At 38.3% G+C, this 14,070-nt stretch overlaps 1 protein-coding gene across 1 annotated transcript in view; it reads right to left on the bottom strand.

The window, feature by feature from the left end:
* LOC120546377 (mucin-5AC-like) overlaps positions 1-10,716 on the bottom strand; it is a 61,321-nt gene extending 50,605 nt beyond the window's left edge. The window contains exons 1-10 of the mRNA XM_039781304.1: positions 10,633-10,716; positions 7,555-7,647; positions 5,554-5,657; positions 5,402-5,453; positions 2,854-3,006; positions 1,816-1,980; positions 1,435-1,578; positions 1,174-1,344; positions 875-916; positions 559-711 (exon numbers count right to left, since the gene is read on the bottom strand). Coding sequence (XP_039637238.1) covers positions 559-711; positions 875-916; positions 1,174-1,344; positions 1,435-1,578; positions 1,816-1,980; positions 2,854-3,006; positions 5,402-5,453; positions 5,554-5,655 — 982 coding nt within the window. The 5' untranslated portion in view covers positions 5,656-5,657; positions 7,555-7,647; positions 10,633-10,716. The remainder of the gene's footprint in view (positions 1-558; positions 712-874; positions 917-1,173; positions 1,345-1,434; positions 1,579-1,815; positions 1,981-2,853; positions 3,007-5,401; positions 5,454-5,553; positions 5,658-7,554; positions 7,648-10,632) is intronic.
* Positions 10,717-14,070: the final 3,354 nt, after the last annotated feature.

Raw genomic sequence — 14,070 nt, 5'->3', positions numbered from 1 at the left:
CAATATCAAGTGGCTTTCTGTGAAAACATTTGATGTATAGCCAAACAAATGTTTACGATCTAAAATGTTTAAGCAAGGTGTGGGCAAGAAGGAAGTGATTGTAAAATATTCACTAGTAATTACCAATGGCCCTCATGTGATTCAGAAATTACCCTCCCAAATCTGTGTTTCCTGCAGCACATTTTGCAGGATAAGCAGTCTGTATTTAATTTAATTTACTGGCATTATCCCCCACATATGATGTCAAGGCTTTCCTTTATAATTGCCAATGCAGCCTATACAACCCCAAATCACAGAGATGCCAATTTGCACGGGACTAATATTATCACACAACCTCTATGTTTGGCGAAATATGGTGGGTAATTTGCGGTGACATTTTTATTTCATAAATTACAGACATGGCAGATTCGCATTGGAATTAAGATCACGACCACCTCCGCAATTATTACAAATAACTAGAGGCCCCCAGGTAATACTAGTATGGCACCAATAGAGCTTTAAGAGAGTATACAAAATAAATTATGGTAGAAACAAGTTGTGTACAGACATTATTCTTACCTGTAGAAATGTTGGCCTCAGAGATTTGTATGTTGTTGTTGATGCTGAAAGGGTAACTGATTTCTCTAAGAATGGTCCTCAGTTGATTTATTAGCGTAACATCTGTGGTGTTCAACTCAACAGAAATTATGTATTCATAGAGAACTGGAGGAGCTGCGGAGGCAGAAAGTAAAAGAACAATTGTAAAACTTTAAATTAGTATGATCACGTTTAGAGAAAAGAAAAGCATAATAGACATCAAATGGATCCTAGGTAAACAAGATTCTTGGATTCATGTGTTTTCTGATTAAAATCAGCAGCGACTTCTGAGCTTTACCCGTTGATGGTGAAATTGTTGTTCGAGGACACACTGAAAAGTCTGTTGAGAGAAAGAAAGATATGTTGATGAAGAGGTGTCTACTTTTGTCAAAATAAGCATGCATGAGGTAAAAAAGAAGAAGAAATACACCTGTGAGGACTCACTAATAAAAATTAACTTACAAACAAGAATATAGCCAAGGAGAGTCACTTACACACAATTTCTTTCATCATACCAAGTAGAAACATGTTTTAAACATTAGAAAAATTGAATTTGGGCATTAAAATTGGGATTGGTGTGTGACCATAGCTACTCACTTTGATGGTGTATTGACTGACAGTACATTCCATCTCTGGGAATAGCTTTGATGCACTGACATGTGTTGTTTGTACTGCCATCACATTCCCCATAGGTAGCACACTTGTCACAAGGCCAAAGGTTGTCATCCTCACAGCGGCACTGGAACCCAGTTTCATCTTGGCTGCAAACTTTAAAAATAACACCATATTTTCTTTTATGAAAAGGTGATTTTTTTAAGGGAGAAAATAAAACAAATTCTACCATCTATTTTTTCTCACCTGTAGTGATATTAGCATCTAAGATGGTCATTTGGCTGCTGATTTGGACGGGGAAAGTTATTATTGTCAGGGATTTTCTCAGTTGATCTATGTCTGTGGTGTTCACCTCAATGGAAATCTGGTATTCATACACAACTGGAAGTACTGTTGGAAAAAACAGTGTAATTAAAAAGTATTTTTGCTAAATGAAGACGGTGAAAGCGCTGAATAATCAATTTTTTCTTTTTTTTGCATGTTGTTCTGAACACTCAAGAATGAACTGCCATGCTCATATTTGTTTGCATAAATTTCCACATAGAACGGAAACATCAAGATGCTGTTGAAATATAAAGGTACACTATTAAGCATAAGCATAAAGTAACCATTTAAAGTCTCTATTACCTTTCTTTGGCTGGCAGTATTGTCCATTGGTAGGAATACTGTTGATACACCCACATGTTTCGTCAGTGATCTCATCACATGCCCCATATGTAAGACAGTTACTATGTGACCAAACATACTGGTCCTCACATCTGCACTGGAAACTGGTACCATTTGGATAACACACTAAACAAAACAAAACACAAGTAAGAAAAAAAAGTAAGAGCACAAACTAGTCTGCAATTAAAGATATGCAGTAGTTTCAAACATTTCATATTTCACACTTGGTTGTGAACTATGAGGAAATGAAAGACACCTATTAGATTAATCATTGATTGCCCACATATCTTTGGTCTCTGCAGTCACTGGGCTGAGTAGGTTCCCCTATGCTGCCTAGCGACTGCAGGATTATATATGGTTGAACTTTTCTTGTCTCGTCTTTGAAGCTCAGGAGGAACTTTTTGTTGACATAAAGTGCAGTTCAGAAGTATTTGGACAGTACTGAAGTGTCCAAATACAACTCGTTCTCACTCCCAAGTGGTCACATAATGACACTTGGCTTTCAGCGTCCAATATCGTATATACTTTTCAGCATCTGTATGGGACGCACCAGGAATAGCAGCAGCTCGACTGCGGCGCTGTAAAATGACGTAGTATAAAGAGCAACAATGGTAGCGAATAGTATTAAAGACTGAAAATCTGGATATGGAGGTAGGTTGGGGTGGTGGATGGGTTAAACAACACAGGACTTTCACCCAGGAGACCAGGTTTGTGTTAAATATTTTTAATCCCACCCACGATCTTTCCTGAACCCTAAACAAGGGGTTTTACCCAGCATGTTAAGAAATGACGGCAAGGGTCATGTCTCAGAGCCTTAAAAAGTTAGTTTCGATGCTGTATCACTTCCTCCAGATATCTTGAGTTAATAGGTTAGACATTACATAGTAAACACTTGAACTGCAGTAAAAGGGCAGAGTACACTTGACTTAGGGCATCCTGCACCTTGATTTACAAAAGTAGCAACCATGGTGTTCTGACCAGAAGAAGCTCCATTCTTACCTGTGGTGATGTGAATGTCTGTGACATTCACAGTGGGACCCAAGGCCAGGGTAAAGGCGCCGTTGTCCAGGAGGCTCCTAAGGTAGTCCACCGTCTCGATATTGGTAACATTCAGCTCCACATCCACTTCGTACTCAACCGGAGCCAACAGCGCTGGATGAAAAATACAACGTGATGTATAAGGGACTTCATTAGGCACGGGAAGCCAGTTAGGGATCATGTATTTATCACTACAGTAATGACTCTCTCTGGTTGGTCAGACCACCTGTGCAGCGTAATGAAAAACCTCCACATTTATTTATGTGTTTATATAATTGTTTATACATTTATTTATACTTTTGTCTATTGTGCTTTACTGACAAAGTGTGTTTGTCGAATTAAAGCAACAAGCATTTAATTGCACTAAATTGAATTAACTCAAGCTATAACTCAGCATTCAATGAGGAACGAATCAGCTTAAATGTTTCTACATTAGAGACATTCACTACAACATCAATAATGTATTCCCATTGGCCTGTAAGCACTGCAAAGATAGATGGATAAAAAAAAAACTGTGAATTTTGACAACCATGCATACATTAAATACAACAGGTCGATATTTTGGAAAATACGCTTATTCGTTTTTTTGAGTTAGATGAAAATATTGACACCAGTCTCATGTCTGTACACTAAATTTGGAGCTACAGTGCCTTGCGAAAGTATTCGGCCCCCTTGAACTTTTCGACCTTTTGCCACATTTCAGGCCTCAAACATAAAGATATAAAACTGTAATTTTTTGTGAAGAATCAACAACAAGTGGGACACAATCATGAAGTGGAACGAAATTTATTGGATATTTCAAACCTTTTAAACAAATAAAAAACTGAAATATTGGGCGTGCAAAATTATTCAGCCCCCTTAAGATAATACTTTGTAGCGCCACCTTTTGCTGCGATTACAGCTGTAAGTCGCTTGGGGTATGTCTCTATCAGTTTTGCACATCGAGAGACCGACATTTTTGCCCATTCCTCCTTGCAAAACAGCTCGAGCTCAGTGAGGTTGGATGGAGAGCGTTTGTGAACAGCAGTTTTCAGTTCTTTCCACAGATTCTCGATTGGATTCAGGTCTGGACTTTGACTTGGCCATTCTAACACCTGGATATGTTTATTTGTGAACCATTCCATTGTAGATTTTGCTTTATGTTTTGGATCATTGTCTTGTTGGAAGACAAATCTCCATCCCAGTCTCAGGTCTTTTGCAGACTCCATCAGGTTTTCTTCCAGAATGGTCCTGTATTTGGCTCCATCCATCTTCCCATCAATTTTAACCATCTTCCCTGTCCCTGCTGAAGAAAAGCAGGCCCAAACCATGATGCTGCCACCACCATGTTTGACAGTGGGGATGGTGTGTTCAGGGTGATGAGCGGTGTTGCTTTTACGCCAAACATAACGTTTTGCATTGTTGCCAAAAAGTTCGATTTTGGTTTCATCTGACCACAGCACCTTCTTCCACATGTTTGGTGTGTCTCCCAGGTGGCTTTTGGCAAACTTTAAACGACACTTTTTATGGATATCTTTAAGAAATGGCTTTCTTCTTGCCACTCTTCCATAAAGGCCAGATTTGTGCAGTATACGACTGATTGTTGTCCTATGGACAGAGTCTCCCACCTCAGCTGTAGATCTCTGCAGTTCATCCAGAGTGATCATGGGCCTCTTGGCTGCATCTCTGATCAGTCTTCTCATTGTATGAGCTGAAAGTTTAGAGGGGCCCGGCCGGGTCCGTAGATTTGTAGTGGTCTGATACTCCTTTCATTTCAATATTATCGCTTGCACAGTGCTCCTTGGGATGTTTAAAGCTTGGGAAATCTTTTTGTATCCAAATCCAGCTTTAAACTTCTCCACAACAGTATCTCGGACCTGCCTGGTGTGTTCCTTGTTCTTCATGATGCTCTCTGCGCTTTACACGGACCTCTGACACTATCACAGAGCAGGTGCATTTATACGGAGACTTGATTACACACAGCTGGATTCTATTTATCATCATTAGTCATTTAGGTCAACATTGGATCATTCAGAGATCCTCATTGAACTTCTGGAGAGAGTTTGCTGCACTGAAAGTAAAGGGGCTGAATAATTTTGCACGCCCACTTTTTCAGTTTTTTATTTGTTAAAAAAGTTTGAAATAGCCAATGAATTTCGTTCCACTTCATAATTGGGACCCACTTGTTGTTGATTCTTCACAAAAAATTACAGTTTTATATCTTTATGTTTGAGGCCTGAAATGTGGCAAAAGGTCGAAACGTTCAAGGGGGCCGAATACTTTCGCAAGGCACTGTACATCCAGGATTTAATGTCATGGTCAGTGCACAGTGCCATTTTCTTTTGGCAAACAGTTCAATATCCATTCTACTCTCATTATATTCAACTAATCTAATCTTCTGGCTGTAGCTTTGTATATAGTGAGAAATATATCAGAGTGGTATCAATCTTTTCATCTAATCATTCGTTAGAAAGTGACTACAGTAAGTGTATTTCTCAATATTCATATCATATTTATTAATCGGACTAACCACTCCTTTTCTCCCTGGTGTGAGGTAGAAAGTGTTCTTCTCCATAGGGTACCTGAGACAACAGATATCAGGTTCAAATAATTGCTTTGTGTCATTATCAAAAACTCTGATCCCATATTTTCTGTTCAGAATTGTAAATATAGTCAACCTACCAGTAAAACCGGACTTGAACATTCAATGAAGTTCCTTGTTTCCAAAATAGTTAATGTCAATAGAAGGGAAAATATGGTGAAGCCATTCTTAGATATTGCCATTCCTTTGAAGAAAAGTTAAAAGGGACAGAAAAAAACAGGAAATTATACAGTGATAACATCAAGCTGTACTTGCTGCATTGTTTCACAGCCTATTGATTATATTGCTAAACAGTCACATGGATATGAAACTTCTCACACATTAGTCATAACTCTACTAACCACTATCAACCACTAAACAACTGAAAGTCAAGCCAGTTATTAATGCAATGGGGGTTTCTGAACTTAATAATGTTCTTATTACATCAATCAGTGGTTTACATGCAGTTTAAAAAAAACGATTATATTCGGGTTAAGGCAATATCCCGGTTCAAACGCCATGTATACATCTTACCCGTTAAAATCTGAGTTCTCATAACCAGGTTAACAGACCCAGAGAACTCCTTTAGTAACCAGGGTATTTTTGCATGCATACACCTTAACTGGAGTGAGATCAGGTTAAGAGTCTGCGCATGCGCCGTATTGCCCCTGCCCACTGGTAAATCCTTAATCAAGATCTGCTAGACTGGTTGACGTAGTTAGGTTTAGGCATGAGTGGGTTCAACAGACTGTCCATCTCCGGAGCAGTCATCACTTAGGGTTACGTGTCTGCGAAGAAGTGGAGGGAACGAGCCGCCCCCTGCGACCGCAGGCTAACTTTAACGTTAGTTAGCTTGCTTGATAATTCCACCGACACTGGATACAGATAATGAGCCAAACAAAGTCGTTAGAGAGCACTTTGCTTTCCTATGCTGTGAGTGTGTGAATGAAACATTAAGTTGTTAAATTTTAATAATTTAGGGGCGGGTCAGTGTGATTTTGACATAGGTCAACTGGAAGAAAAAGCCTTATTCTGACCAGATGTGCGTTGAGCGCGTCTCCAAGCAACGTCTGCCCTAAGATAAATGCCTAGAATGGGAAATGTCCACTTAGAGGACCAAAGCTTAGACATCCTTTCCACAAATACACTTTTCCTCACACACAAATGAGGAGAATTCAAGTCACAGTAAAAGATTAGTTGACCCAAACAGCAAAAAAGAGACCTGTTTGCTGTTAGGCGGTGACCTCTCGTAGCTGTAGTAATTATTGCAGGACCAAACAAGGAAGCGACGTCCAATTTAAAACCAAATGTCAACGGTCACTTTTTCAAAATAACCAACTTATACGGACGTTAGCCTGTGACGGAGTGACGTCCATGACACAGTAACCCCCTCATTTTAGTAGTTTTACGTGACTCATTTTTAACCAATTCCTGATGATTTCCTAACCCTAATTATTTTTGTTGCCTCAACTTAAGTAGTTCCGTTTAACAACGTTAACTATGTGTTTAAAACAGCAGACGTTGTGTTAAATAGAGCGGTCACATGATTAAAACAGCTACCGTGGTCACGTGTTACGATCACGTCAGTAAATAGAACGATCATATATGTTGCTTTGTGAGGGATTGGAAATCGACCTTTTCGTTGTTTAGGTATAAGAATGTGTGGCATCCTCTAGTGGTATTTACTCATACAGAGTTTTTTGCTTTTTCCCAGAGTTGAGATAGCCATCTTTGTTGTGCTCACATCCATCACAAGTGACACTTAACTTTTCAGAATCAGTGTCTGAGTTACACAGGATACCGCACACCTGGAACTACTTCTTCAAATACTAGATCCAATAAAAAAAAAAAAATTCTGACAGCGAGGTGAAATATAATACACCTACTGTACTGAGCTGGTGGCCCAGTGACCAGGCAAATTAAACCACAACTATTAGCATGGCCCAGTAACATTAGTGGTAACTTAAATTCCATGATACAGACACCTGATTGTTCTGCTGACTCAAAGCCAAGCCAAGTGTGACATGAATATCAGACATATTTTATATCAGTTGTTTTTTTACAATAAACACAAACCTCATATTGTGTTCCAGTATACACACCTCTAATGGCTTGTCCTCTTCAAGGTAACTTTAACTGCATTAGACAGGGAAGCTTCCACATTGTGCTGGCTGAGTCAACAAGATCCAATATTGCTGGATGGCACAACAGCAGAAGATGAGATTAAGATGAGATTTAGATGTTCAGAATTGGAAGTGAGTGAGAAATGCATTAAGATAGGCTACTTATACTAAAATTATACTAAAATCTAATGGGGGGGGTTATTGTTAAATGTACTGTAAGTCTCTGCTACCAACATTAATTCAGCTTGCTTCATGTTTTCTGCCTCTGTCCGTTCCTTTGTGATGAAGGAAGAAATCGCCTGTGTGCCCTTATGTGCTTCTTCTGCACGATGGTGCCGCTGTGTTTTAATGTGCTGGGTAATGTCATTTTCCCCGCCATGCGCTACATTAAAATCAATGCGACACACCTTACAAAAAGCGTTTAGCGCCCAACATGTTGAAATTTACAGCTATATTTCTATTGCTTTGCGGGAACACCACCTTCACCTGCCATTTTTATCTGCTCGCTTTCGGGTCTGACTCTGAACTTTCCGCGAAGCTTGCGCAGAGATCAACTGCGCAACTGGGTTATAGGTTGCCAGGTTGAGGTGACAAACAGGTTGAAAATTGTATATGGTGTGTGGATTGTGTGAATAGGATGTGTTTCATACAAAATCTGGCAACTGGTCAACATTAAACAAACATATTGGTCTGGTTATTTATAAAGGAGTTTGGGCCATGCAAATTACGTGAGTTTCCCGGGAGAAATAACAAGCCGGGAGGGGTCCGGGAGATAGGGCTAAAAACCGGGAGAAACCTGGGAAAAACGGGAGTGTTGGCAGGTATGACGTAAGTAGTTCTATACAATTTATTTTGTAGATTAGGGTGAATTTGTGTGTGTTGTGGCAGTGTTTTGCCATTTTAGCTAGCGCTAGCATGCTAGCGGTTAGCCCCCTAGGCCCCTCGTTTCAGCTAGTGTCGTAAAAAGCCGTACAGATTTTGAACAGCTCACCCAGAGACTGAAGGCAGGACACATTCAGAAACACTGATGGGGTGACAGCTAAACGGTTTAAAAGTTTGGGGTGTTATTCACAAAATAACACCCCAAATCCTAGAAAAAGTGTTTTTTTTCATAATATGTGCACTTTAAAGGTCCAATATGTAATATATTTACTATAATAAATCCAAAAATGACCCCAATGCGTCATCAAATATTAAGGAAACATGCTAAGTTGAAATACTACCTTTTCTGACAACAATGCTAATGCCAGTATTTTCTTATTTTGAAATTTCCGTTCCGTGACGGAATTTCTGTTTGTGTTTTGGCCTGTGTGTTGTTATTAAATGCCCAGTTTGACACCCAGTCCGGGTTGCCAGATATACCTGTAAAACATTAGTACAGCCATGAAAGCAGCAAACAAATGAACGGGATAAATAGAGAAAGATTCTACCCGCCCTAAAAAAAACGGCATGTTTCGGTTGCGTGACCAGAAACAAACCCCTGGTAAATATTGGAGATGTATTTTGAAAGATGGACAGCTTAGAGCCCAAAAGGACGCAGAGTTGGCTAATTTCCTCCAGAACAGGTAAACTTCAGGCTAATTTATCACAGCCACTAGGGATGGGCATTTTATGTCATTTCAATTTCTTGTGTACTCACATTGAATTATATAGCTAGAGTACCTGAGTTGGTTACTTGCAAAAACAATTGAGACACAGCCAGCAAAGTGATCCCAACTGGTCCTGACTAGTCCTGGCTAACGCCGCCATGCTAACCCTGCTAACTGCTAACGTTACCGGAAGACCAGGCAAGCAGCCCATGGTGGTTTACAAAGTGTAGTTCAGCAGCCAGAGCCGACAATGGTGAGTTATTTTAATAATTTTACAATGGCGACCTGGGAAAGGGGTAGGGGGAGTAGGGACTAAAAGAGAAATGTCAAAAGTTAAAAAGACAGCCGCACACCTCCAAACATTTCCAAAACATCCACTACTAACACACAATCATAACAAAAATTACATAAATGACATTCACTATTCGCTATATGACAGACACTGAATAGTTAACTCTAAAGTGAGCAGTAAATGGAGATTTTGGACACTTTCCAGTCGTCATCATTTTTTAGTCCTAGCACTAGCCTGAACCCTTTTTAGAGAAAATATCCTACATTTAAATAACATTTCATTCAACTAAAATGTGTGTCACAGCTTACGTACCTCTATGGCCCGGCGCCTTATCCTCTAAATTTTGTCCCTCACTGCAAAGACTGTCAGACAGGGCCATAAAATGGCAACAAACATCACCATATTATTGAATGCTCATTTAGACTTATGAGTAATGTTGATAGGCCAATTTACACTTAATAGACTGTGTTACCTTCATTATAAGGCTTCAATAGGTTTTCCTTTTCATTATGTACCCTACCTATCTCTTTAGATTAGTCTTGTGCTGATGTAATGCTAACTTTCCTTCCTTTGCTGGGGATCAGTAAAGTTATTATTATCTAATTAGTATTATTTAATTTCATTCTAGTGACAGCTTGTAATGCTGGTGATGCAGTCATTTTATTATTACATTTTCACTGAGGATAAAGGAGCCAGCAAAGTATTGAAATACAAATGTAAATACTATGAAAACAAACATATCTTAAGGTCAACCTGCTGAAATGTCACATAAATCAAACACTCAGTGAGTATATTCCTGCTTTTAGTAACACAAATAAATGGGATTTATTTTGACCCACTTTAAATGTCAAAGAATAAGTGTGTATTAGTACTGCCTCAGTCCACAAAGGCATTGGTAACACTAAGTCAACAATATACAATAATTTAACCCAAAAAACACACCAATTCTGCCCAGCCTAAGTCATCAAAGACGCAGATGAGTCAAAACAAATAGATTGACTATCAGGGAAAACTATTTCACTTTAACTTCAATCATTTCACACACATTTACAAAACTATGGTTTGTTGAAAAGGCATCATATAACATTCTAACATTCCTGAAAAACACCAACACTAAAAAAAAAATCCCAACACATAGGCATTTTCACAAACATGTAAATCAGCCATTGTCCTTACCATAGCCTCTTACTATCCTCTCTCTTCAGCTGTATTCATCCACTCTGTGTGTAGAAAAAGAAACACTTCATTACAAGAAGGCTGTCAACCTGCAAATGGAACTATGGGAAACATGCTGCACGAATGACTTCCTGAAACATAGTAAGGGACACAGATTGCTGGCAGTGGCTCAACAGGTCTATTTGTTCCCTCAGCTTCCTTGTCTGATTTTATCAGCTACTGTGTTTTGAATTTGCACCTGTAAGTATTTGTGAAACAAAGAAATAATATCACAAGAAGAAATATAGAAGGAAGAATGATTTTTAAAGAAAAAGTTTTTTTTATTTTTTCCCTCAACAATTCATAGGAGAGCATTACATAAAGTTGCATTGGCAGCAACTTATAAACAAGGGTAAGATGATAACACAAAGCACCAGGGAGACAGTGACTCTGTTTAACAAAGTGGCAGCTATTTAAATAAATCCACTGCAACAGACTGACTTCCAGTTAATGCACAGGTGACTCACTTTTATTCTGAATACATGAATTACCTTATTATTATTATTATTATTATTATTATTATTATTATTATTATTATTTAGGTATAGCCAAGAAATTACCCCTTCAAATATTAAGCCTGCTGGAAAACACGCAAAGCCAAGCCCAGTCAGTGCACTTAAGCAAAACTCTTAACACTTAACAGCCAACGGCAGACAGCACACCTCCCAAATGTCAGCAATGCAATCAAGCTGATCAAATGTATGTGCAGCCCGAGAAGCATGCTCAAATCTGAAGACTGAAGCTAAACACTGACTTACACTTGCTGTGTCCAAAATCACCTTCTTGTTCACTCTTTCAGTTCCACTATTTTTCAAAATTTCCTCTAGTCTGCAGTTAATTGAGGTTTCAGACAATTATTATCATTTTGTCAATATCATCACCGACCACTGTAGGTGCATTTCCCCAGCTATTTAATGGGTAACACTTTATTTGAAGCGGTGTGCATAAGACTGACATGTATCTGCCATTACCATGACATGATACCCGTCATGAACATGGAGTATGTATGAATCTCTATGACTGTTGTCATTAAGTGTCATTCCGTCAATTATGTCATTTTTTTATGCACAGTTGACATTGTTTGAGATGTCTTTGTTTTTGTGTCACCCATTTTTTATTTAGTCTTAGTCTTAGTCTTGTGCCAAATGTCCTTGTTAGTTTTAGTCATATTTAGTCATTCACATATCTTAAAAAAGGCTCGTCATTTTAGTCTAGTTTTAGTCAAAAGAGAACTCGAGGTATCTTAGTCAAGTTTTAGTCGACTAAAAATCTTGTCCTTTTAGTCTAGTTTTAGTCAAAAGAGAGCTCAAGGTATCTAAGTCAAGTTTTAATCGACTAAAAGTCTCGTCATTTTAGTCTAGTTTTAGTCAAAAGAGAACTCAATATATCTATTTTCAACTTTTTTAAATAACAAATTATTTCTGAGATTATTTCTGATAACTATTTCAGTCAAATAGTTATATAACAATACATTATATAAAGTTATATAAATATCGAGCCTCTTCCTCATTTCACCACTAAATTCCTGTTAAACGACAAAACAACCATTGAATAGGAAAATTTTATTTTACAATAACATTGAAAGCAGCACGAGGCTGGCAAGGCGAGTTTGAAGTGAATGCAACATATGTGTTGTTTTTCAGACAACGGCAGCTGCAGACTGTCGTACGTCCCCCCTGTTGGAATCCTCTCCAGTGAAATACAGACAAACTTTTAAACCGTTTAGCTGTCAGCATTTTAACCGTGTTTAATCCAGCTACTAGCTAACGGTAGGTTAACGTTACCTGCTGTCACGTGTAGTGTTAACTAGCTAACGGTAGGCTAACGTTACCTGCTGCCAAGTATAGTGTTAACTAGCGCCCCATGCAGCGATGTTTCGGTTGCCTCTAACGTCTGTTTAGGAGCATCAGAGAGAAGCTCAGGCATTTAAGTGGCACCGAAATCCGCGTTGCTATTGGGTCCGCTAAATAACAGTCGTTAAGGCACCGGTCGTATTAGCACCGGGTCTCGGTACCCAACCCAGTAACAGCTAAATATTCTATCTCAAGATGGAAAAGTAGAGACGATTGTAGACGAAAATGAAGAGAGATTTTATCTTAGTTTTTATTTCATGCAAAAAATTTTAGTCTTGTCTTTTTTCGTCAACAATAATGCATGTTAATTTAGTCTTAGTCAGCGTTTTTGGACATTGGCGCAGTCTCGTCATCGTCTCGTCTTAGTCATAGAAAAAAAGGTCGTTGACGAACATATTCAGTCTCGTCTCGTCTGACGAAATAAACACTATTTGTAATGACAACTTGACATTAACCACAACAATACATGTCATAAACATGCCAAAGCAGGCCTAATTATAAAACTGAAAGGAACTACTTTGCTTTATGTGTTAACATTACATTAGTCTGAGTCACCGGATGTGAACTGTTGGGAAAAAGCCTGCCATTTTGCCTCCTAACACAGAGCTATTTCTAGGTACCCAACCCTTGCTGATGTGTTTGTGTATAAACATTACAGGGCACTCCCAGGCCCTGGGAAACACCTATTACTGCCATTAGTTTAGCTGCAGTTAAAGGTTTAGGAAGGGTTTAGACCTGTGTAAAATGGTGTGGCAAACACCACTGTACCCCACTGTAGTAAAACCTGTGGTAAAAATGATAGGCTCAAAGGAGGAAATCAGGTAACATTGTTACAAAACAACAAACTCTGCTGTTTTCCAAATTTTTTTTCAAAAGCATGACCACTATCCTATCACTATTCCTTAACCTTGTGATTGTAACTATAACCTAACCTTAATAAAAGTAATAATTTTAACCCAAACCATGATCTTTCCCTAAACCCTTTCCCCTTTTTGACCTAAATCTAACCAAACATAAAACAGATTATCTTTGAACAGTGATTTGTAAGTTTTGAGTTTGTCAAAGAAAATAATAAATTAATGCAATCATAGTGCAACACACATTCCGACTGTAATTTTAATGTAAGCCATTCCATTTTAAAGAGTATTGATACTGCTGAAGCTTGTAAAGAGTGCAACTAGACTATAAAGATTAAATTTATATGTATAATGTAAAAAAAAAAGTTCTCATTTTCCAAGTGATGTTCAGCGAAATTAATCGGCCTTCTCCTGAATCACTTCATTTTAGATAGTTATATATTATTTTAAATGTAAGGTTTAAGATGCAAGCAGCTCTTTATAGTGCACAGTGTCCAGAAGTTTGTGCTTTGACCCTGTTTACAGCATTCAGTGTATCAAGCTCAAAGATACAGTACAACATTTAGGCGTTAATTTATTTAGCAAAATCTTTGCTGGATGGCTTAATTATGGTGGAGTCAATTATATAACAAGTTGGAACCACATTGTAATGAGTTGTTGTTTTAAAAAGCCAACAAGGAAAACAATAA

The sequence above is a fragment of the Perca fluviatilis genome, chromosome 18, assembly GCF_010015445.1.
Source record: "Perca fluviatilis chromosome 18, GENO_Pfluv_1.0, whole genome shotgun sequence".
Lineage (NCBI taxonomy): Eukaryota > Metazoa > Chordata > Actinopteri > Perciformes > Percidae > Perca > Perca fluviatilis.
Note: the sequence above shows the minus strand (reverse complement) of the source record. Positions and strands in the feature narration are given on the sequence as shown.